The 24,408-nt window shown below is 36.7% G+C and overlaps 2 protein-coding genes across 2 annotated transcripts; one reads left to right on the top strand and one right to left on the bottom strand.

Moving 5' to 3' along the window:
- Window positions 1-4,813: 4,813 nt before the first annotated feature.
- On the top strand, window positions 4,814-15,445 carry zbtb5 (zinc finger and BTB domain containing 5). The gene is made up of 2 exons (XM_073841970.1): window positions 4,814-6,040; window positions 7,902-15,445. Exons 1-2 carry the CDS (start codon window positions 4,955-4,957, stop codon window positions 8,937-8,939), a joined length of 2,124 nt encoding a protein of 707 aa, XP_073698071.1. The 5' UTR covers window positions 4,814-4,954; the 3' UTR covers window positions 8,940-15,445.
- On the bottom strand, window positions 13,617-22,490 carry grhprb (glyoxylate reductase/hydroxypyruvate reductase b). The gene is made up of 9 exons (XM_073841972.1): window positions 22,255-22,490; window positions 18,518-18,648; window positions 18,360-18,432; window positions 18,171-18,287; window positions 18,006-18,094; window positions 17,797-17,901; window positions 17,582-17,717; window positions 16,225-16,355; window positions 13,617-16,128 (listed from the first exon to the last, which is right to left on the bottom strand). Exons 1-9 carry the CDS (start codon window positions 22,404-22,406, stop codon window positions 16,007-16,009), a joined length of 1,056 nt encoding a protein of 351 aa, XP_073698073.1. The 5' UTR covers window positions 22,407-22,490; the 3' UTR covers window positions 13,617-16,006.
- Window positions 22,491-24,408: the final 1,918 nt, after the last annotated feature.

Raw genomic sequence — 24,408 nt, 5'->3', positions numbered from 1 at the left:
TCATCATAAATTTTGTTACAGAGGTTTCAAACACTGATGTACTTAAATAAGTTTCTAGAAACTTCTACTTTTTATTTTTCTAATGAGCTGCTGTTTTCACTTGAGTCAATATTAATATTACGATTTGATACTTTTTTACTCAACTTACTCACAGGGTTGCCAGGGTTTGTCTGTGTAATGAGACTAGCCCAATGGTCATTCAAAAATAGCCCAATCACCATATCCCAAATATTAAAACTCAAAATACGCAATTCTTATACCTAAAATACATATTTTACAGTCACTGTTCTGCAAATTGAAAACCACTATATTGTAGTGATCATAAACACAGCTCAAAGGCTCCCTACCAGTGGCTCTCCTTCCACAGTTTTAGCATTTGTAGAATATAAAAATACTTCAATATTTAAAAAAAAAAAAAAAGTGTCAGACCATTAACCCACGGAAACAGTCTAAAAGTAAAGTTAAAGTCAAAAGTTTACATACACCTTGCAGAATCTTGCAAATGTTAATTATTTTACCAAAATAAGGGGCGTCATATAAAATACACGTTATTTTTTATTTAGTACTGGCCTGAATAAGATACTTCGCATAAAAGACATTTACATATAGTGTAACCATCCAAAAATGACCCCATTCAAAAGTTTACATACACTTGATTCTTAGTACTGTGTTGTTATACCTGAATGATTCACAGCTGTTTTTTTGTTTAGTGTATGATTTTGAGATGCATTTTTTCACACTAAGGACACATATATAACTATTACAGAAGGTTCAAACACTCACTGATGCTTCAGAAGGAAACAATGCATAAAACAATTTAAAGATCAGGGTAAATTTAACTTATTTTGTCTTGTGGGAAACCTGCCCTTCTGAAGGGCAGTACTAAATGAAAAAAAATATGATATTTAGGCAAAATAAGAAAAATGCACACACTTCATTCTGTTCAAAAGTTTTCACCCCCAGCTTTTAATCTTGTTTCCTTCTGGAGCATCAGTGAGCATTTGAACTTTCTGTAATAATTGCATATGAGTCCCTCAAGTCCTCGGTGTGAAAAGATGGATCTCAAAATCATACAGTCATTGTTGGAAAGGTTCAAATACACAAACATGCTGAAAAAACAAAGAATTTGTGGGACCTGAAGGATTTTTCTGAAAAAACAGAAGGCAGTTTAACTGTTCACAAACAACTATTACCTAAAAAAGCTGATCATTCAGGTAACAACATGGTATTAAGAATCAAGTGTGTGTAAACTTTTGAACTGGGTCATTTTTATAAATTCAGCTATTATTTTCTCTTGTGGGCTATATGTAAACATCTTTTATGTGAAATATCTTATTCAGGTCAGTACTAAATAAAAAATAACATGCATTTTGTATGATCCCTCGTATTTTGCCATTTTGCAGATTCTGCTAGGTGTATGTAAACTTTTGACTTCAACTGTAGCCAAATTCCGCGGGAAAACCGCGAATTTGGCAACTTTGCTTGCTCATAGACAAAAAAAACAAGCACTTCTGCCACCTATTGGCGTAACGCTTTACACTTTAAGTAAATCAAAATAATTTATTTTGCGGCTCTAAGTCGTTCTAAACCTGCTAAACCTAAACTTCTGTGGAATATAGCATACATACTGAGAAATGGTTTTTTGTCCATACAATGAAAGTTAATGGTAACCAAACCTGTAGGGTTACCAACATTCTTCAAAATATCTACTTTTGTATTCTACAGCCGGCAGGAGGTCACACAGGTTTGGAAAGACACGAGGATTCACTTTTTCATGAACTATCCTGTTATTCATACACTCTCCAGTACAGTAGGTGGCGGAATGGGATTCGTATTCACACTGCTTCCAGATTTGGAGACGCGCCTGGGCAGCTGATGCTGTCTCCCGTGACCGTGTCTATTGTATGTCTCCACAGGCCAATGCCTTGGTTACCTATAATGGGCAGATTTTGCATGTTTTTCTGGATGGTATTAGTGGACAAACCCGGACTTTCTGAAGACGCATGAGATAGACGTGAAAAGTAGGTGTGTTTCAGGACTATGTGAAATAACCGAGCTAGCAGCTAACAGAATAGCAAACATAAGTACTTGCTTAATTCATTACTATTTTAACAATGAGCTGCTATCAGTTTACTCTCATATCCACATGTATTTCGTTTTCCTGTTTTTATTGTTAGGACATACAATGTATGTTAATATGACACCCATAACGTTACAAGCTTTACATAAAAGTCGTTCTTTGTCTTATTTTGCAATACAAGCGGATTTATTGTGTTAATGAATGTGTATGCTTAAAGGGGATGTAAATGACATATCTGCGCCAGACTAGAGTTGTAAACTGCTTAACGAAAACTGCTAATGATGGTCAACGATGTCAAGATAACTTTACCACTGCCAGAATTCACCATGGTAACCATAGCTTCCGCTGTACATTTATTGTTATTACCATAAAACTGGTAATAGCCACCACTGTTATAAAACATAGAACAGGGGTGCCCAACCCTGTACAGGTAGATAACCACCTTCCTGCAGAGTTCAGTTCAAACCCTGGTCAAACACACCTATCTGTAATTATCAACTGCACCTTCAGATCCTAATTAGTTGGTTTAGTAGTGTTTGATCAACGATTGTTACTATGGTACAGTTTTTTTATGGGAAATTCCAGATTAATTATTTAAGCTGCTACATCACATTCACTGTACTAATAATAATAGTACTTCATTATTATTATTGTTTGGTAATTTTGTGTCAAATCAACCAAAGTTTGAAACTTCCAAAGCTCAAATTTTTCTCAGGAAAGATGAACATGTATGTCGATGAAAGCCACAATTTTGAATGTCATACATGTATATTTACAGAGAAATCCAAATCCAAATGAAAGGTGGGTAAAAATGATTTTAGAAAGATGGCAGCATCATGTTATTTTCACAAAGAGATTGGTAGGTCTATTAGTAAAATCCGTTGACTTTAGAAGTCTTAGTTACATTATATTCAGAAATGGGGGAAAGTACTTTTCAAGTTTTTCTCCAAAGTTTGCATGCCTTTAACTCAAGAAGTATTAAATGAATTAATGCCCTTTTAAGTATTTGGTCTTAACAAACTTTTTTTTTGGCATTTTAATTTTTAAGGCCATGTGTGGTTCAGGTCCAGAGATACTGGGATGTAAATATGGCTCCAGGAATAAATTGTTAAATGGTACACATTTTCAATGGTCAAAAACTAAATGTGGGTCACAAATTTTCTTTTAAAGAGCAATGTCTCTTGTACAAATAATGTTCAAACTAGAAATATATCTTGTTTCTTTCTGTCAAAACAACTGCATTGAACATACCTGTTTGAGGGCCATAAATATAGTTTTTTTCTAAAATTTGCATGCCTGTAATTTAAAAAGTATGAAAGATATTTGAATGTGATTTTAGATTCTAGTTTTTAAAAAACTTTCATTGTCATTTTCAAAGCTCTATATCATTCAGTCCCAGACATATGGAGATCTTAATGTAGCTCCATATTCACATTGTTGAAAAATGCCCATTTTCAGTGCTAAAAAAACTAAATGTTAGTCACTTTGTATACAGCTAATGCTTATTGTATTTTTGTATTGTGGTTTTGAGATGAAAAAATGTGGTTTTGCAAATGCTAGAAGTGCCTTTCGAACGAAAGATTGCTATTGAATAGCACACCTAGCTTCCTAACTGATGGCGAAGAATTGACAGAGCAGCCGTTGTTACTTCCAGAACAAAAATTTACAGATAATGTACTTACCTCCTTGTCATCCAAGATGTTCATGTCTTTCTTCAGTCCTAAAGAAATTATGTTTTACGAGGAAAATATTTCAGTATACTGGACTTCTATGGTGCCTTGAGTTTGAACTTCCGAAATGCAGTTTAAATGCGGCTTCAAACAATCCCAAATGTGGTTGTAAACGATCCCAGCCAAGGAAGAAGGGCCTTATCTAGCAAAACGATCTGCAATTTATTTACTTTTTATTACAATTTATATACTTTTTAACCTCAAACACTCATCTTGTCTTGCTCTGCCTGAACTATGTTGAAAAACTCATTTTCTCCCTCAACTTCAAAATCATTCTACATCGCTGGTTTACCTTTTTTGTTAAGGGTGTTTGATCTTCTTTGCATATTCACTTTGTAAACACTGGATCGGTACTTCTGCAGCAATGTAGGATGATTTTTTTTATAATGATTTTTGAAGTTGAGGGAGAAAATAAGATGGGAGTTTTTCGACATACCCTAACTGTCTTGAACCGGGCAGAGCAAGACAAGACGAGTGTTTGAGGTTAAAAAGTATATAAATTGTAATAATAATTAAAAAAAAAAACAACAACAACGATTGTTTCGCTAGATAAGACCCTTCTTCCTCGGCTGGGATCGTTTACAGCCACATTTAAACTACATTTTAGAAGTTCAAACTCGGGGCACCATAGAAGTCCACTATATGGAGAAAAATCCTGAAATGTTTTATTCAAAAAAAATAATTTCTTTTTGACTGAAGAAAGAAAGACATAAACATCTTGAATGACAAGGGGGTGAGTACATTATCTGTAAATTTTTGTTCTGGAAGTGAACTTCTCCTTTAATGTGTTTTTATCTACTTAACATTATGTTGGCAATTTAGTCCCCAAATATAACTTATTCAGTTTTGACAAAAATAATGAATTGTATGCAGAATGGCAAGCATTGTATTATGGTCCTAGGTCACATAATTTTCACAACTTAGAACTTTCAAAATTGTTTTATGAAGTTTTTGTCTGCTAAAAGTTTTTTTTTTTTTTAAGATTTTTAGTCAGCTGAGCAGTTGGCATGTTATTAAACAGTGCAAACCATTGAACACATCTCATTTTTATTCCTGTCATGAATTAAATATAGTGCTACCCTATATGTAGTCTGTATTTTTTTAAGTGTTAAATACTTATCAATAATTCATTTGTTCTCAGGTCATGGATTTCCCAGGGCATTTTGAGCAGATCTTCCAGCAGTTGAACTACCAGCGGCTGCATGGACAGCTATGCGACTGCGTGATCATGGTTGGTAGTCGTCATTTCAAGGCCCACCGTGCCGTGCTGTCCGCCTGCAGTACGCATTTCCGAGCCCTGTTTACCGCTGCCGAGGGAGACGCCAGTACGAGGATGATCCACTTGGACTCAGAAGTGGTGACAGCTGAAGCGTTTGCTGCTCTCATGGACATGATGTACACGTCCACTCTAATGCTAGGAGAGAGTAACGTGATGGACGTCCTGCTGGCTGCTTCTCATCTGCATCTAAACGCTGTGGTGAAAGCCTGTAAGCACTACCTTACAACTCGGACTCTACCCATGTCTCCTCCGGCAGACCGTAGTAGTCAGCATCATGCCGGGCAGCAGCAAGCAGCAGCGGCTGCGAACTCTCATATGCAGCGTTCGTTTCTGCTGCAACAGCTCGGCCTGAGCCTGGTCAGTTCTGCTCTGAGTGGGGCTGAAGATGGGGGAACGGGGGCCGGGAGGAGAACAGGTTCGGGTGGGTTGGTGGATCAGCATGGTTCTCATCCGACACGGCGTTTCCTGAAACGCAAACAGCCAATGTCCCTGATGGCTTCGGAACGTGGGAGGCCACGTCTCTCCTCGCAGGTGGAGGGGATTGTGGGGGAATCGGAGGGGCGAGAGGGTGGAGAGGAGCTTCTGTCTCCAGATTCTCATAGTAAAATGGTGGATGAGGTTGTCGCTGGGGTCATTCCAGGGGATGATGGAGGTTTACTAGAGCAAGATGACTACCGAAGGGGACTGACCCATGAAGACATGCAGCTTCCTAGTCAGTCAGATGGAGGGAGGGGAAATGGACCAGAAAAAACATTGCTGTTGCCACGTAAAGAGGAGTACACAGATGCGGGCCGTCACCATACTGAGGGGATAAAGATTAAGAATGGAGGTGAGGAAGAAGAGGAGCAGCAGCAGCACATGCAGGTTGTGGTGAAGAGTGAGCCACTGAGTTCACCCGAGGCTGTCGATGAGACTAGCGATGTTACGTCTCAGGCAGAAGGGAGTGACCAGGTAATGGTTTTTGATATTAGGCTAGTAGGACTGTAATGGATTTATTTCGTTACTCGATTTTAGGTACACGTGATTTGTGAGTGTTTTGCCAGCAGAGCTGCACGATTAGTCGTCCAAAGGCTACAAACTTGATTCAAACACCCGCACAATCCTGTTTCTAAGTTACAACGATTTGTCTGTGTCTATTAAAGCTTTGACAAAGTCATGTCAAAACATTCAAATGTTTGTGCTGCCGCTGAAACAGAGAGAGCACCACAAAATATTATTTCTGTCTTACTATCTTTCATATTATCACAGAAGTACTGGGATAAAAGTTTATAGTTTGGATATAAACACTATGGTCTATGGTAGTGATCAAAATGGAGCAAATCATCATTTGAAAATAATTTTTGCTTGTTTCTGAACAGGAAAAAAGTACACTACTGTTTATAAGTTTGAGGTCAGATCAAAAGTCACAGTAAAGAACCTCTACATTGTTTGCAAAACAATGCTGTTTTAACAAAAAAACCTGTTTTCAACAAAAAAAAAATGCATATTTGATTTTTAGAATAAAAATATATTTTTAAATAGAAAAGTTATGTTGCATTGTAAGTAATATTTCACAATATTTCTGATTTAGATTTTTTTTTATCATACTGACCTAAACAAAAGATCAAATGTTACAGTACATTTATCAGATATATTTATTTATTTGTTTAATGTTAGATACTTGCTATATTTTTCTTTACTTTTTTAATTAACAAACCTAGCGTAAATTTAGCTTATTTTGTTTGTTTAGTTTTACTTCTGATTTAAAACATGTTATTCAAAAGTGACCGTAACAAACACATTTTCCATAAGGCTTTGATTTAAATAAACATGAGCACTGCACGTTTCAAAATCAAAATGCGACGTGGGTGTTTTTTTTATATGAATGTATGTTTAAAGGGAACTGACTCTCTTCAGAGTAGTTTTAATGTCATTTTCATTTCATCTTGCCTGTAATGCCTTATAAAATCACGTTTGTAAGCACAGCACTGCTTTAATTACAGCTGAAACCAATATTTATGCTACTCCAAAAGCGTCTTTTGCTGGCAGAGATTGAATTTGCATTTTCAATCAGCCCGTCTGCTGTTTTAGTCCGGATCAATGCGAAAATCGATCAGTGTTTTAATGCTGAAAACATGCAAAGATGTAAATGTGAACCATCACTTAAGGCCCCGATATACTTAAAGCTAAATTGAAAAACATACTGATGTGAAATCATTTTGAACAAAATCCAGCCATAATTATTTGTAGCAATAGCCAAAAATACATTGTAAAGGTCAAAATTATTGATTTTTTATAATGCAAAAGATCATTAGGATATTAAATAAAGATCATGTTCCATGAAGATATGTGGTAAATACATCAAAACTTAATTTTTGATTAGTAATATGCATTGCTAAGAACTTTATTTGGACTTTAAAGGCGATTTTCTCAATATTTTTTTTTTTTTGCCCCCTCAGGTTCCAGATATAGTTCAAATATTTGTATCTCAACCAAATATTGTCCTATCCTAACAAACCTTACATCAATTGAAAGCTTATTTATTTTCAGCTGTATGCATCTCAATTTTAAAAAAATTGACCCTTGGGATGTTCGCTAACAACATACTGCTGCTCACGTATTACAAACTTTATTTTTTCCTCTAAACTAAGAATGAAAAGGAACTTCGTTTTGAGTATATCGGGGCCTTTAGACACATAGAGTGCAAGTCTATGGGAAACACTGTTTAGCCATTCTACTTGAGCCATGCTTATTTTGCCTGTGTAGAAAATAGTTGCCTTAACTGACTTGTATTAAAGGGATTTTGTAAATACTTAGTGTGATGTTTCCTCAGGTGGAGCCAGTTGGAGAAAAGCTGGAGCTGAGTCCAGAGGGCAGTGAGCGCAGCTACTCCGATCCCCAGCCCAGCTCTGAACTGCTGATGAAAGGAAACAAGGGGTTAGGAGCAGCAGAAGACAGAGGACGAGGAGAGGCGCTCGCCTGTAGTGATGCTCTAGAGTCTTCCTCTGGATTGCATATCTCCAGTTTCCTCAGCGCAAAGGCCTTTGCTGGCAGAGGGCCGTCATCTAACCTTGCTAACAATGTTGACAATGTTCCCAACACTACAACCGGAGAATTTCAATCAGACCACGATTCTGCACGCTTCTTCCTCCCAAACGATTCCATTAACACTTCATCTTCTTCTCTGCAGCTCCTTCCAGGCGAAGCACAGGTCTGCTCTGACCTGCAACCAGAGTCTCTTTTTCTGCGGCCACTGCATGATGGAATAGCATCATCCTCTTCATTAGCAGCATCCCGTGGTGGATCGGTGGACCAGCTCGCATTGGAATTCCAGCGGAATATTTTGGGATTACAAACCTTTCCTCGTTCATCCAGGGGTGGCGGCGGAGGGTGCCAATCATACCGACGTATCGCTCCCAAAGTTCCACCAGGAGGTGCTTCAGCACTTACAGACAGCCCTCAGCAGTTTGATGCTGCCTCCTCATCCTCTTCCTCCTCAATGCTTCTTAATGGAGTAAACTTAATGGAGGGTTCTGTCACCGTAGGTCAAAATGTTGGAAGCTCCAACTTGAATCCGCTACCCCAGTTGACAAGAGCCTCTGCAGATGTTCTGTCAAAATGTAAAAAGGCACTTTCCGAGCACAACGTGCTAGTGGTTGAAGGCGCCAGGAAGTATGCCTGCAAGATCTGCTGTAAGACGTTCCTCACTCTAACGGACTGCAAGAAACACATCCGAGTGCATACGGGAGAGCGCCCATACGCCTGTCTGAAATGCGGCAAGCGCTTTAGTCAGTCCAGTCACTTGTACAAGCACTCAAAAACAACCTGCTTACGGTGGCAGAGCAATGATATGTCTAACGCCCTGCTCTAACACAATCGCAGGCACTCCAAAGGCACCGTACAACTGGTTTCTGACTGTTCTTACTCTACTGAATGGGCAGATCTGTACACTATAATCTCACTTCCACTGTTGGAGTAGCTATAGTAGCTGTTTTTAGGTGTTTCATGACTGTAGTATGTTGTTAACATGCTTCCAATTAACATGAAATTGATGGTACAAATTACAGAGATAGTTCACCCAGAAATGTTGTTCCAAACATGTGACTTTAAAATAAAGCATTTACACATTTTTTTTTTCCATACAACAGGTGTCAGTGGCGTCCAATGTTTTTTTTTCTGCACAAATACAGTTGAAACATTCTTTTATGTTCCACTGAAGACGAAAGTCGTACAGGTTTGGAACGACATGAGGGTGAGTAAATGATAACAGAGTTTTCATTTTTGGGTGGACTGTCTCTTTAGGTTTCACTTTGAAATGTCTTTAAGGAATGGAAATGTAGAGGTCTGCTTTAAGAGTTGCGAGCAGATGTCAGAACCTTAGTAGCTCAGTCCTGTGTCCTGTTGATCTCAAGTCTTGAGTTTCAGTACGACTGTGGAAGTCAGAATTGTATTGTTAGTTGTGCACTGTCCAGGTATTTTGGCTTTTGACGTTGTCTGTATATTTTGAACTGAAGCATCAGAAGGCAATAGTGAGTCATTTTCATTTAGGTGCAACTGTAGACCAGTGGTTATCAACCCCACTAGGTGGCCTCTGCAAATTTTCTAGGAGAATACCAATAAGTCTTTACAACATTAAATAAATACATTTTTATAAATTTGACTTTATTACGACAGAAGTACATATCAAATTAGATAGGAGTCTCTGAATACTGTCTCAAGCTAAAGGGATTCCTTGGAATAAGAAAGGTTGAGAGCCACTGCTTTAAGCTCTGTTCCAAAACCAAGTGAGCTGACTGGCTGTTAACAGCCTATATAGGCAGCTGCCTTCTAAGATAGCATCCTTTTGAATTGAAATGAAACTTTACATTGGAACATTTGGAAGGAACATAGGCAGTTGCACTTTTGTGTTTTCCCAAGAAACCTTGCTCAAAGTTTTTGCATTCTTTCGGAAAATTTTGCTTACTTTTGCCCCAAGAAACTTTTTATGGGTCTGGCTTCCTGTCTTAGCCACATCCAGCTATTTTTAGTGTACAAAACGGCTTGTTTTGCTGCTTGATACTGAAAATTGGTGTGTCTTACCATATTTTTTTAATGTGTTATCTTAATTATGAGCACACTGGTTTGTACTGCAAACAGTTTTAGCATTTATTGGACGTTGTTATTTTTCTTGTTATTTCCCAATAGCAGATAATGAACCGGCAGTCTCACCCATAGGCTTAATTCCGCATTGAAGAAAAAGATGGATATATCAGTGCTTTTGCATTTGCTAACACAAAGTTTCTCGGATGAACAGAAACCTTTGTGTGAGAAAGCCAAGTTTTTTGGGGAGGAACACAAAACTCAATCAAAAGTATGAATAAATAAAATTTACATTTCTCACCATGTCCCTTTAGGGGCCCTGTATAACTTACAGCTGATTCCAGAGGAGTTTGACTCAAAGTCCGTTTCAAGGAAAGTCTGTGGTCAGCTATTTTTGGCAAGTCCTATCTACTTGAAAACCTGAAATTTCAAAAACGTACAATGTAACATATGCTACCAGTCAAAAGTTTTTTAACAGTAAGGTTCTTAAAGTTTTTATGTCTCTTCTGCTCAACTAAGCCTGCATTTTTTTATCCAAAGTACAGCAAAAACATAGAACTTTTGAAATATTTTTACTTTTTAAAATATCTTTTCTATTTGAATATATTTTAAAATGTAATTTATTCCTTTGATTTCAGCATATTATTATGATTATCAGTATTTGAAACAGTTGAGTACATTTTTTAGGATGCTTTGATAAATAGAAAGATCCAAAGATCAGCATTTATCAAAAAAAAGCTTTTGTAATATTATACACTATAGCATTCAAAAGCTTGGCTATACTATTTTTTTGTTGTTGTTGTTTTTTTGAGAAAGAAATGATAGAAATCAATACTTTTATTTAGCAATGATTATTTAAATTGATCAAAAGTGATGATAAAGACATTTAAAATGTTACAAAAGATTTCTAAATGTTAAGATTTCTAAATGTTGTTCCTGAAACCTGAAAAAAATCTACTATTTTCAACATAATAATAATATTTTTTAAGCAGAAGATCAGAATATTAGAATGATTTCTGAAGGATCTATGACTGGATTAGTGATGCTAAAAATTCAGCTTTGAAATCAAAGGAATAAATTATATTTTAAAATGTATTCAAATAGAAAACTTAATAAATTATTGTTTTTGCTGTGCTTTGGATCAAATAAATGCAGGCTTGGTGAGCAGAAGACTGACATTAGCTGACCCATAAATGTTTTTGTCATGCTCAAAAAGCTCAAATTTCAGGTTGCCTGAGAATACTGACTGCCTTTTTTGCAGCCAGAGATTTTATTTTAAAGGTGGGAATCATTCTGCAATATTTTGCATTGCACTTTCTCCCATTTGTAGTAACAAGTGCACCTTATTGGTTTATCAGAAGTAGGGGTGCAAACTCAGATCCTGGATGGCCACAGCCCTGCAGAGTTTAGCTTCAACCCTAATTACTAATTACTACTAACCCTAATAACTGATCCAGTCAATCGACGCCTTCAGGCTTATTTGATAACACTGTTGCAGCGTTGGAACTAAACTCTGCAGGGCTTTCACCATCCGGTTTTGCACAACTGAGCTAAAGTGTTTGGTTTGATGCTAAGCTAACAATGTGATTCCATTTCCATGATCATCCATTTTTTTCCACTGAGCTTGGCACTGTGTATTTTGCCTTCATTGTGTGGGATTCATGTGATGCTTCTTTAGTATTTGGCCAGAACCAAATTCTTTATGATTCAGTCTTCACATCAAGAGAATAGCTATGATGACTGTCTATGTTGGCAGCTTGCTAGGTTTTGGAACACTGCTAATATGCAGATGAATAGCCTACCACAGTCACTACTGTTACAAGGTCAATTAAAAAGATTTCTCTTATAAGACAAATCTTTTCACCATAGGTGGAAATACAGCAGAATTGACCTCATTACCTAGACTTCCCTAAACTAATAAACACTTAGTTTCTTGACTGTCGATTAACACCTAATATTTTTGTTTACTATGGACACTAATCATTATGTGGTATTCTTGAAAATGCGAATGCGGTAAGATGTTAAAGGAGCACTCCACTTTTTTTGGAAATAGGCTCATTCTCCAACTCCCCCCGAGTTAATAAGTTGATTTTTACCGTTTTGAAATCCATTCAGCCGTTCTCCTGTTCTGGCGATATCACTTTTAGCATAGCTTAGCATAGATCATTGAATCCTATGAGACCAATAGCATCGCGTTCAAAAATGACCAACGAGTTTCGATATTTGTCCTATTTAAAACTTGACTCTTCTGTAGTTATATCGTGTACTAAGACCGGTGGAAATGCAAAGCTTCAATTTTCTAGGCTGATAAGATTAAGAACCACACTCCCATTCCGACGTAATAGTCAAGGAAGTTTGCTGCCGTAATAAGGCCGAAGCAGGAGCAGTAATACCACGCAGCACATGTGCAAATGCTAAACTAGCTGGGAACTCATTTCTGATAATACTCCGCCTGTTTCGGCCATATTACGGCAGCAAACTTTCTTGACTATTACGCCGGAATGGAAGTGTAGTTCCTAATCTTATCAGCCTAGAACTCGCAGCTTTGCATTTCCACTGGTCTTAGTACACGATATAACTACAGAAGAGTCAAGTTTTAAATACAACAAATATGGAAACTCGTTGGTCATTTTTTAACACGATGCTATTGGTCTAATAGGATTCAATGATCTATGCTAAGCTATGCTAAAAGTGATATCGGCAGAACAGGAGAACGGCTGAATGGATTTCAAAATGGTAAAAATCAACTTATTAACTCGGGGGGAGTTGGAGAATGAGCCTATTTCCAAAAAAAGTGGAGTGTTCCTTTAAAAACATACTCCCTTTGCACAGAAACATTTTTTACTAAAACACTGTGTATTTGTGCCTGTTGTTGTATTCGGATTTCTTATATTGATAAAGGCATAGATGGACATTCAGCCTGACATCCTGAGACCGTCTTTTGTTTTGCTTCTGGTATAGCTTACATTGATACCCCTGTGGTAAACTGATATTAGCACTGAGAGAATAGTAGACTGCAATGTTAATGGGTACACATTTTCCATCAGCATTTGCTAAAGAACATGCGTGTTGACGAATTTTAATGGTAGGTTGTCACTTTAGAAAAGGCTGTTACATTCATGTGCCTATTTTGACCTTCCAGTGCATCGAGAGAAACCATTATGTAAAAATTGCACCTTCAGTCTTTAAGGCTTTAATGTTTTATGGTTTGTGGAGTAATACATACTAATCAAATAGAATTTTAAAAATCAAGCGTAATTTCCTGTAAATGAAACTTGATGTTTAGTCATTGTATTAGTGGTTGTTAATGATACTGTTAGAGGTTAAATAACAGTCTTGTCCAAGTATTTTGTGAGGAGTGTTGTCTTCTGTGATGTGTTTGATGCTGTACCAAGAGAAGTCCTTAAATACTCAAAGTTTAAATGTTAAGATTTAGAAGCTGCTTTATAAACACATTCCACCTTGTAAATAAGCTGTTACTGCAGATCTTTTATTTAACTGTCATAATGCTTTTGCATTGCCTGTTTGAAATCTTTTTTGATTGGGAGAACTCAATGAAAAATTATATCCTAACCCTTCAACAAAGACTAAAAATTCATCCAAAATACAAATGAGACATAAGTCTAAATTATTGTACTTTATTAAAGGTCCCATATTGTACACATTTCTGGAGGTTTATTTTAGTTGTTGATGTCCTTAAGAATATATATTTGCGGTATAAGTGCCAAAATCCATCTCAATATATTTTTACAGCTCCTTTTTTAGGAGCTCTGTCAAAAACAGGTCGATTTTGGCCCATCTAATTAATATTCATGAGCCTCTCTTCTGATTGGCCTGTTGTTTTCTGAGTGACGCACAGCCAGGCCAACCACAGGTAACTACGGTCATGTATGCTTTAGCCGAGCCCAGAGCCATAGAGAGAGCCTAGCCTGCTGATACTCAACAGGATATTTCAGAATGATCATTAATGTTTTTTCTTTTTCAAACACCGAATGCAGTAAGCTACATAACTGTTGCTTTAGTAAAGCCCCTTTCACAATGCGCGCTGATTCTGGAAAATTACGGGAACGAGCGCAGTGTGAACAAAAGCCAGAACCATAAAGGCAGTGTTGTAGTGATGATGCACGTTATCATGCGACTCTTCACGACGAAAAAATACGTGCAAAGTGGAATGAAGCGGCGATCGGGCAGAGCCAGCTCCTCACTATCAGCGTTGAAGCACAGTTTGTTCAGGTTAGTTTCAGTTTAGTGAAACGTACGCGTCGCATTACATCTCACATCCAAACGTCACATGTCTTTATGGGTTGTGTGTAAAGCACGCACAGATTCCAGAAAACAACTGTGAATGCACCAAATTAAACAACTCCGGAACAAATCATGGGAAACATTATCCATGTATTTACCGGAATCGCTGTGTGAAAGAGGCTGAAGTTGACGTGCCACTGGTCTCTTATATTCACGTTGTTCTGAAGCCTGTGCAATGATGCAGTTTCGACATCTATAGACTGAACAGTGTTTTCTCGACTTGTTTTCATGTTGTTGTTGCTTAGCAATGTTATGGACACGATATTGTCTGGGTTTGACAAAAGGAGGGTGGGACGCTGGTTGGTGCTCGGGGTGGTGACTGAGTAGATCGGACGTCACATCTTTGCGGAAGTCACAGTGGCTCGTGAAAATGAACAGCTACTTTAAGCAGGCTGTGTGCAGTTTACTGTGGATTGACTGTTTTGAAACTCATATGGTAGTTACATAGCCCCTAGACCTCAGTTATCATGAAAAAAGCCAGGAAATTTCGATTTTGACAATATGGGACCTTTAATATATTTTCAAATTATTCATCAAGATTGTATGATTATATACCTGTGCCTGAGCGTTTTTTTTTTTACATGAATGTTAAAACATGATTGTTTCTGAACAGTTTTGTTACAGCATTCCTAGTATGATCAACAAAATATACTAGGGATATCCGAAATCCAAAACGTGTTTGATTTTACACATTCATTGTCAAGCAAAGGTTGACCTTAAATGTATGTACATATCATGTGTGAAATGTAACTAATCATACAGGATTTGTTCTTGAAATGACCTGAATCACAATGGAAGTAAAACAACTGCCTTATGTGATGATAAAGATGATGATGATTATTCTATTTTTTGTACTATGATTCTTAGATCTAGAGATGCCAAAAGTGAAGGAATTAATGTGAGTCTGTGTAATGGCTATTAACTGCACATGTTAGAGCACTCTTTTTTTCTACTGGTTTAAAAATGAATTGAATAAAATCATCAAGAATGCTATACATTCAGTCTGTTTTTTCATTAATGTACTGAAAATGGATGACTAAAAAGTTCTAACCTAGCAACATATTTAAGGACTAAAAGACTGGAATGGATATTGCTGGTCTTTGCTGAGTTTGCTCTTTGTAGATCATTGATCTCAGACTGTGAACCTTGCCTGTGTGCTCACAAACACTGGGCTTCTGATGTTAGAACACAAACATGGGTTTAGCATTGTTGTTGTTTTAACAAAATAGTTCACCTAAAAAGACAACTCTGTCACTGTATACTTAACCCATATTATTTTTTGTTTTCTTTATGCACAAAAAGACGACTTGTAGCTTTATAAAATTACGGTTGAACCACTGATGTCACATGGACTATTTTAACAATGTCCTAACTACCTTTCCGGGCCTTGAACATGTCTGTTGCATGTTGTCTATGCAGGGTCAGAAAGTTCTCGGATTTCATCAAAAATATCTTAATTTGTGTTCTGAAGATGAACAAAGGTCTTACGGGTTTGGAACAACATGACAGAATTTTCATTTTTGGGTGAACTATCCTGATCTATGTGGTCTAGTTTTAAAGTTTAAGTTCTTTAGGCATGGGTTCTCCCCTGAGTCCAGCCAGCAGGTTGTTGGCAGCCAGAGCAGACATGTTGTTCCGTGTCGTGTATGAAGCACTGGCAATGTGGGGAAGAATCACTGCAAATGCAAACATAAACACAGAATACCAGTTTTGTTTTCCAGAGAAGACCTGTCAGATATTTTAATGAAGGATATGCACACATGCATGCTTACCGCAGTTTTTGAGTGTGTAAAGAGGATGGTGTGTGGGCAGTGGTTCAGGTGTGGTGACATCTAGCCCAGCTCCAGCGATCAAATCGTTGGAAAGGGCTTCATAAAGATCCTCCTGATTAACCACTCCACCTCTTTACAATAACAACACAATCAGAGTCAAGTGAAGTGGCTTTTTAGAAATAGAGCCACTGTGTGAATACTTTTTGTGCGCAAAGAAAACAAAAATAACTTTATTCAATTTCTTCTCTTCCCTGTCAGTTTTCAACAAGCATTCACAACAGTACCACATGTGCGTGTGGTGCTGCTGACACAGCTGTCTATTTCATCAAAAATATTTTAATTTGTGTTCCGAAGATGAATGAAGGTCTTACAGGTTTGGAAAGACATGAGCGTACAGTTGAGGTCGAAACATATAGTCCACAAGAGAAAAATCATAGACGAATTTATAAAAAAGACCCTGTTCAAAAGTTTTCATACACTTGACACAGGACAACTGAGGGACTCATATGCAACTATTACAGAAGTTTCGAACACTCACTGATGCTCCAGAAGGAAAAAAAACCGATGCATTAAGAGCCAGGGGTGTAAGCTTTTGAACAGATTGAAGATGTGTACATTTTTCTTATTTTGACTAAATGTCTTTTTTTTTCATTTAGTACTGCCCTTCAAAAGTTACAGAAGATACCTACATGTTACCCAGAAGACAAAGTAAGTTAAATGTGCCCTGATTTCCAAATTCAAACTTAATGCGTTGCCTTTCCTTCTGAAGCATCAGTGAGCGTTTGAACCTTCTGTAATAGTTATCAGTCCCTTAGTTGTCCTCAGAGTGAAAAGATGGATCTCAAAATCATACAGTCAGTGTTGGAAAGCATTCAAATACACAAAACTGATGAAAAACCAAAGAATTTGTGGGACCTGAAGGATTTTTCTAAAGAACAGCGAGCAGTTTAACTGTTCAGGACAAACAAGGGACTTATAAACAACTATCACTAAAAAAATATATATATATAACAAAATAAACATCATTTAGGTAACAACAGTGTATGTAAACTTTTGAACGGGGTCATTTTTATAAATTCATCTATTATTTTTTCTTGTGGACTATATATAAAATGTCATTTATGTGAAATATCTTATTCAGGTCAGTACTAAATAAAAAATAACAAGCATTTTGTATGATCCCTCTTATTTTGGTCAAATAACATGTGAACGCTTGACCTCAAATGTAAGTAATTAATAAGTAATAAATAAGTAAATAATTTTTTTTGTGTGAACTATCCCTTTAATAAATAATAACAACCTTTAATAAATAATAACAACTACTAAAATAACCCTGGATATAATGTATTAGTGTTACCTGCTTGTGTTGATGAAGATGGCATTTTTCTTCATCTTGGAGAAGAGATTCCAATTGCAGATTCCATGAGTCTCTGGAGTCAGTGCACAGCACACAGCCAGGAAATCAGACTGCTTGGCCAGCTCATCTAAAGAGACTAAACACACACACACACAGGTTATTTGTATGCTACCTTGCAACTATAACTTTCTGTAAAATTTCTGTGATCTTCCTACCATATTCTGCCTCTATCATATTTGCGAGCTCAGGTCTCTCCGCCACATCTGTGTAGATGAATTTCTTCACCTTAAATGGCTTCAGACGCTCTGCAATAGCCACACCTACACCACACAACCTTCATTTAATCTGACATATTATCATCCCCAATATTCAGAACTAATAAATGATTCAGAAAATATATAGAGTCATAAAGCCTATTCCTTACCAATTCTCCCAAGTCCCAAGATGCCAACTGTGCTGTTTGCTAGTTCATGACCACACAGCCATAAAGTTCTCCATGTTCCCCAGCCACCCCTAAACACAGGAATGAATAAGTATGGATCAGAGTATAATTAGCTAGCAAATGAGTGTTGATAGCTATTTTTAGTACGTTTTAGCCTCATGCGTGGCCTCAATGAGTCTTCTGGATGTGGCGAGTAACAAGGCAACAGTCAATTCAGCCACACAGTCGGTCAGAACATCTGGAGTATATCCCACACGGATTCCCCTGGAAAACACATAAGCGTAAGTTATCACGTTAAGAAATTCATCATATCTAAATTTAACTCGCACAACTCACCTTTTCTTGAGCTCATCCAGAGAAAGATGATCAAACCCCACTGACATAGTGCTGACGACTTTTAGATTTGGACCTGCATTATTGAGACACAAATTCAATATGTCACTGCGTTCGTCCTGATTTGTTTTTAACCTAGTGGTAATGCATCGCAAGCTAACCTGCAGCTTCCAATAGTTGTGCATCAATCTTCTCTGTGAGTACACACAGTATTCCATCACAACCTTTGACCTTTTTCAGCAGCTCCACTCGGGGCACAGGGTCATCAGAGTCCCACATCTCAAACTGCACCCTGGGATTGTGTGCGCAGAATTAAGAAAAGGTTGAAGAGTGAGAAAAGGAAAAAGCAGTTCATAAACACAAAGTCCCAAAATTTTTGTCATGAGCCTGGCGAAATTTTTGGGCATTTTGGATTTTTTGAAAAACCTACTTTTGCGAACTAGTCATAAGTTCTTTTTCCACCTGATCTGAACCAAACCAGTGCAGGAAGATTCTCTGGAGAGTGAATATCAATAATTATCCAAAAAAATTGTAAACTTTTGACTCACCATCACAAAGAGACGCCAAAATGTTCGCCAAACTCAGAGCACCTATGTAAGAGCTCAATCTGAGGTCACAGGACAAAAATCGTGGAGCTTGGCCACTTGGTGGCGCTATAAGAGGAAAAATGGCTATAACTACGTATAAGTTTGTCCTATCAACATGAAAATCACTGTGCAGAATCTTGGTCCAAGGTGCCATAAGTGTCTATAAGGACATTTGCGTATTTTAAAGGGGTCATTGGATGCCCATTTTCCAAGTTCATATGATTCTTTAGGGTCCCAATGAAAAGTCTCTAATATACTTTGGTTAAAAATTCTCAATAGTAGTGTAAAAAAACACCCTTTTACCTTGTCAGCTCTGCAAAATATCAGCTCTTTTTATCGCATGGGCCCTTTAAATGCAAATGAGCTTTGCTCGCCCCGCCCCTCTCTGCTGAGGTATAATGAGCTGTAATGTTTACTTTAGCCGCGTTTAGCCGCGTTTAGCTGCATTAAGCCGCAATTATCAGCGAAACTTGCTAACAAGCACATCACACGAACATAGATGCATATGTAGATCGGGATCAGCGTTTTCCTTTTAAAAACTAAAGTAACGTTGTCCTCTACCTCTTAAGCGGCTTAGATGTCAGGAGTAAATCACTACTGCTATGTTCATTATTACATCCAACAACAGAACACCTCAATCGCTCAAATAGAGTCTTTCTTCTGCACCTGAGTCACTCAATGGCGATCGTATTCGGACTGTTTCAGCTCGGTGAGGGCGGGTCTAAGGTAAGGCGCTCATGTCAATCAACTGTGTTTCGTCACAACGACAAGAAGCTGAGAATGACCTGATTTTAAAAAGGGGATATTACTTTTAAAGATTAAAAAAATAGAGTGGATTTTTATCATTGTAGGGTGGTTGTGTACACAAACTACCAACACACATTAATGTTCAAACAGAATGTAAAAAGTTAGTTTTGCATCCGATGACCCCTTTAAAAAAACAAGGCCACCAGTGGTTGAGGACGGTTATCAGAGGCCGATCGGAATGAAACGATGGGCCTGTTGAATCTCTGGGCTCTCTAGATCAATAATTATCAAAATGTTGAAATGTACCCTTTGGGAAGCTATGACAGAGTTGTTTAAAAAAGGGGCCTGTCCACATGTACTCAAAATCCTATGAAGCTAAAGGAAAACTCAAAACTTCATTAAACCTGCTAAACATGCAACAGGTGATTTTTAAGAAACATGCAACAGTTTAGGGAGATTGGATCACAGTTGTCGCTATAACAGTCATAAACGTTAAAAGCCACAATATTTCTATGGTAAATTACGTGGATTTGCCAAAAATGCTTTTTTAGTCATTGATTTAGGTGGTTACAGGCTTGATACATAATGTTTTTTTTCATATGTACTTAAATGCCTTAAAGCACTTGAACCCTGGTAATCACTGCTTGCAGCTTTGTGTGACCATGGACCACAAAACCAGTTTTAAGTAGCATGGTACATTTGTAGCAATAGCCAAAAATTCCTGGAAAATTATTGATTTTTCTTTTAAGCCAAAATCATTAGGATATTAAATAAAGATCATGATCCATAAATATATTTCCCTACAGTAAATATATCAAAACTTAATTTTTAATTAGTAGTATGCATTGCTTACTTCATTTGGACAACTTTAAGAGTGATTTTCTCAGTATGATGTTTTTGCACCTTTAGATACCTGGGCTCATATTCACAAAACATCTTATCTTCGAACTAAGAGTTCTCCTTAATAGCAGTAAAAGTTTTTAGCTAAGAGTTTTCTCTTAAAACTTATTCACAAAGCTGCTGAGACAAACTTTTACTAAGGAATAGAGAGAAGTCTTAAGCTATGACTAAGGGTGGGGTTGACCTCGTTGCTATGGATGATGTCAGCATGCTAACTAATTATGCACACAGTGATTGGCTGATAGGGGAGGGGTCTCTGTCAGAGATTTATTCATAAAATAGTGTAGAGGCCGATATTATGTTGCCATATTCAAATAAAGGTTTAAAAATAAAGATGTTGCCACCAATGTAAATTAGTGTCAATATTTAAACAAGTATGTGTTTAGCTAATTGTCAGCCTCTTCTCATAAACAATTAGAAGATATGCATATAAACAACATTTTAATTGACCGACTAGAATAATCATGGCTGATAGTAAGACATGCAAACGTAAAAGAAAACCAAACTGGACTCAAGAACAGCTTCTTACGCAACCTGTTAATGAAAACAAGGATATAATCAAAGGAAAATTTGGAGTATGGATAACCTCCAAAACTAAAAAAAAAAATGCGTATAAACATGTGCCAATAAATGCAACATGTTCCTAAAATGTTTACGTTCCAAGGCAGATATCCGGCAACAAACAAAAATGGAAACCATTACAATTTTTTTAAATGTTTTTCCAGGTTAAAATATTGGTGGCTTGTTAAAACCACTAAATCCTAATGGAGTATGTCCCAAAAAAACTGTACAGGAAACCATTTATTAATTAAAAGTTGATGGTTTGTGATTTTTTGTAATGGTATTTGTATGGGAAACGATTAGAATTTGTGATTTGGCCTTAGTGACTTAGGAGTCCTCTTCACTACTCCTAATGTTTCACAGATTTAGGAGCTAGTTTTAGCGCTAAAATGCTTTGGGAAATACTCTTAGAGCAAAAATTTAGGAGTCCTAAATTTAGGATTGACACGCCCATTATTTTTAATATTTTCTCCTAAATCAGCAAGTTATGAGCTATACTTTTAGCCTTAAGATGTTTTGTGAATACGGGCCCTGATTTTCAAATAGTTGTATCTCGGCCAAATATTATCCCATTCTAACAAAGCTTATTTATTAAGTATAAATCTCAATTTAAAAAAAATTACCCTTTTGACTGGTTTTGTAGGCTCACACATTTCTCACAGTTGCATACAGTATCTTCAGCTAAGCAGAGGTTCTAGTTAGAATCTTTGTTTTAGAAAATATGTACAATAAGCAACATTTCCATAGCATTTATTAACCTTTGTGAACGTTAGTTAATAAAAAATAGTAAAAAAGTAATGTCAGTTCAGAATACATGAACTGTGTTAACATATACAACTTTTAACGTTTGTTCTTAAATCTTAAAATAGTAAATGTTAAAGCTTAATAAAGGCTATGTTATTGTTTATTGTTAGTTCAGTAATGATAACATGTTTAAACCTTATCATAAAATATTGTCACACGTTGTGTTGCTCCATCAATATTCACATTGTTTTATGTAGACCTATTTATTTATAAGTTAAAATAATACACTTTTGCGCAAATAATAACCGTGGAACTATTTTAAGAAACTAGTTGGTGTTTAAATGACTACTTCAACCTACTGTCCGGATTTGCGGAGAATGTCCAGTCCGTCCGGCGGCACCTTGCGCGTCACAAACACTTTCGGTAACATGGACATTGCGCGATGAAATCCGGTAACGGTACACGGGGCGATCCTCTGCAATCTCCCGAGCGCTGTTCTAGTGCACCACATTACGAGCAATATCAATCAATCCAGGGATCTGTGGTGAAGGGTGACTGAAGTTGGAAGCGGCAGCAGCAGCAGTTTCTGTGTTTGGACAGTTTTGGGGGAGGAAACAAATGGGTGGTCTGTCTCTGGACACAACAGCCAGAGAGCAAATAGATATGTAAGATAAATATGTTTTTTGATTGTTTATTTGTTTTACCTTCCAAAGTACCATAACTAATCACAACACAAAGTGTATGAGTCTCAGGTTCTGGTATCTGGTATCGATTTTGTCTTAGTCAATCATTAATCAGGATCTCAAGCAGATGTTTATTGTACTGTATGAAAAGCAATGAATATTAAAATACACAGAAGAATAATTTAGGAGTTTAAAACTAAATAATAGAATTCAAATAGATCATATACAGTTGAAGTCAAAAGTTTACATAGGCCTACACCTTGCATGTAAATGTTAAACTACCTGCTATTCTAAAGAAAAATCTTTTAGGTCCCACAAATTCTTTGGTTTTTCAGCATTTTTGTGTATTTGAACCCTTTCCAACAATGACTGTATGATTTTGAGATCCATCTTTTCACACTGAGGACAACTGAGGGACTCATATCAACTATTACAGATGCTGTAGTTCAAATGCTCACAAATGCTTCAGAAGGAAAAACAATGCAAGAGCTGGATGGTGAAAACTTTTTTAATTTGAAGATCAGGATAAATGTAACTTATTTTGTCTTCTGGGAAGCATAATAAGAAAAATGCACACATCTTCATCATGTTCAAAAGTTTTCACCCCCTGGTTCTTAATACAAACAGGGTCATTTTTATAAATTCAATTTATACTTTCTCTTGTAGACTATGTAAATGTAATTTACATGAAATATCTTATTCAGGTAAGGCGTATGTAAACTTTTGACTTCAACTGTATATGAAAAACTACACAGGAAAAAAAAATCTAACAGACATTAGCTCAGCATGTTCATCAAATATAACGAGAAAACAAACAAACAAGCACAAATGTAGGACCGTGGTCTAAAATTTCATGTGCATTTTCTGTTTCTGATTTTGAATATATAATTTGCTGGAGTAGCAGTTCAAAGCTCCTCCAATGCAACTTTGAGTTAGAAAATGTGTGTGGGTTCGAATGAAGGTTTCTGGTCAATGTTTGATAGGTCTCTTTGTCAACACAAAGACACATGTTTTTGACTGAACCAAACAGTCTCATGAAACACCAGGTAACTAGCTCAATTCACATGAAACAACTCATGAATTAAACAACACAAAACCTTCTAAGCAATAAGATTTTGTAAATTATGCATTCACAGATTATAAATGAATGGTGCTTGCAAGAAGAATATCTTGTCAAAATACAGCTATTTTTACAGTGGCAAAAGTGGTTTTTGCTTACAGATTTATAATTTAAACATAATTTTTTAAGGTTTATTTTTTATTGCTGCATTTAAAAAAAATGTTTTAGTAATTCAATCTTTTTTGCTTTGTTATTTCTTGTTGCTCTTCATGTATAAATGTTCATGTATAAAGTTGGTGTCCTATTTTTGTTTTTATATCTGTAAAAGTATTTTTTGTGATGCCATTTACATTTGTGGATTGTGAATTTTTCATATTTGAAAGGTACATTTATAATATACCACATACCAACATATTTTCATATTATAGGCTACCATATTTAGTGTTTTCATCATTTCATTTAGTGCGTCATCAATCGGCCACAATGGGGGCACTGAACCAGGATTTCCAGGGCAAGAATCTTGACAACATTTATGTTCTTATCATTTCCAGTCAGGAAGGTGAAATATTAGGCTAATATCTTAATTAATACTGCTTGTACGTATCTTTACCACCTATTAACTTTAGTTTGTCAAAATATAGCACCTTTTCCTGCTTACTACATCTGTCTCTATATGATTTAACAGGTTCCCCACATTTTTTCCATGGTTTAGACAGCATAAATTAGCAGTACAACGTATTCAGTAGTACATTTACCTACAATCCATGCTG

Source organism: Garra rufa, chromosome 6, assembly GCF_049309525.1.
Source record: "Garra rufa chromosome 6, GarRuf1.0, whole genome shotgun sequence".
Classification (NCBI taxonomy): Eukaryota; Metazoa; Chordata; class Actinopteri; order Cypriniformes; family Cyprinidae; genus Garra; species Garra rufa.
The sequence above is the reverse complement of the archived record's forward strand: the minus strand, read 5'-3'. Positions and strand labels throughout refer to the sequence as shown.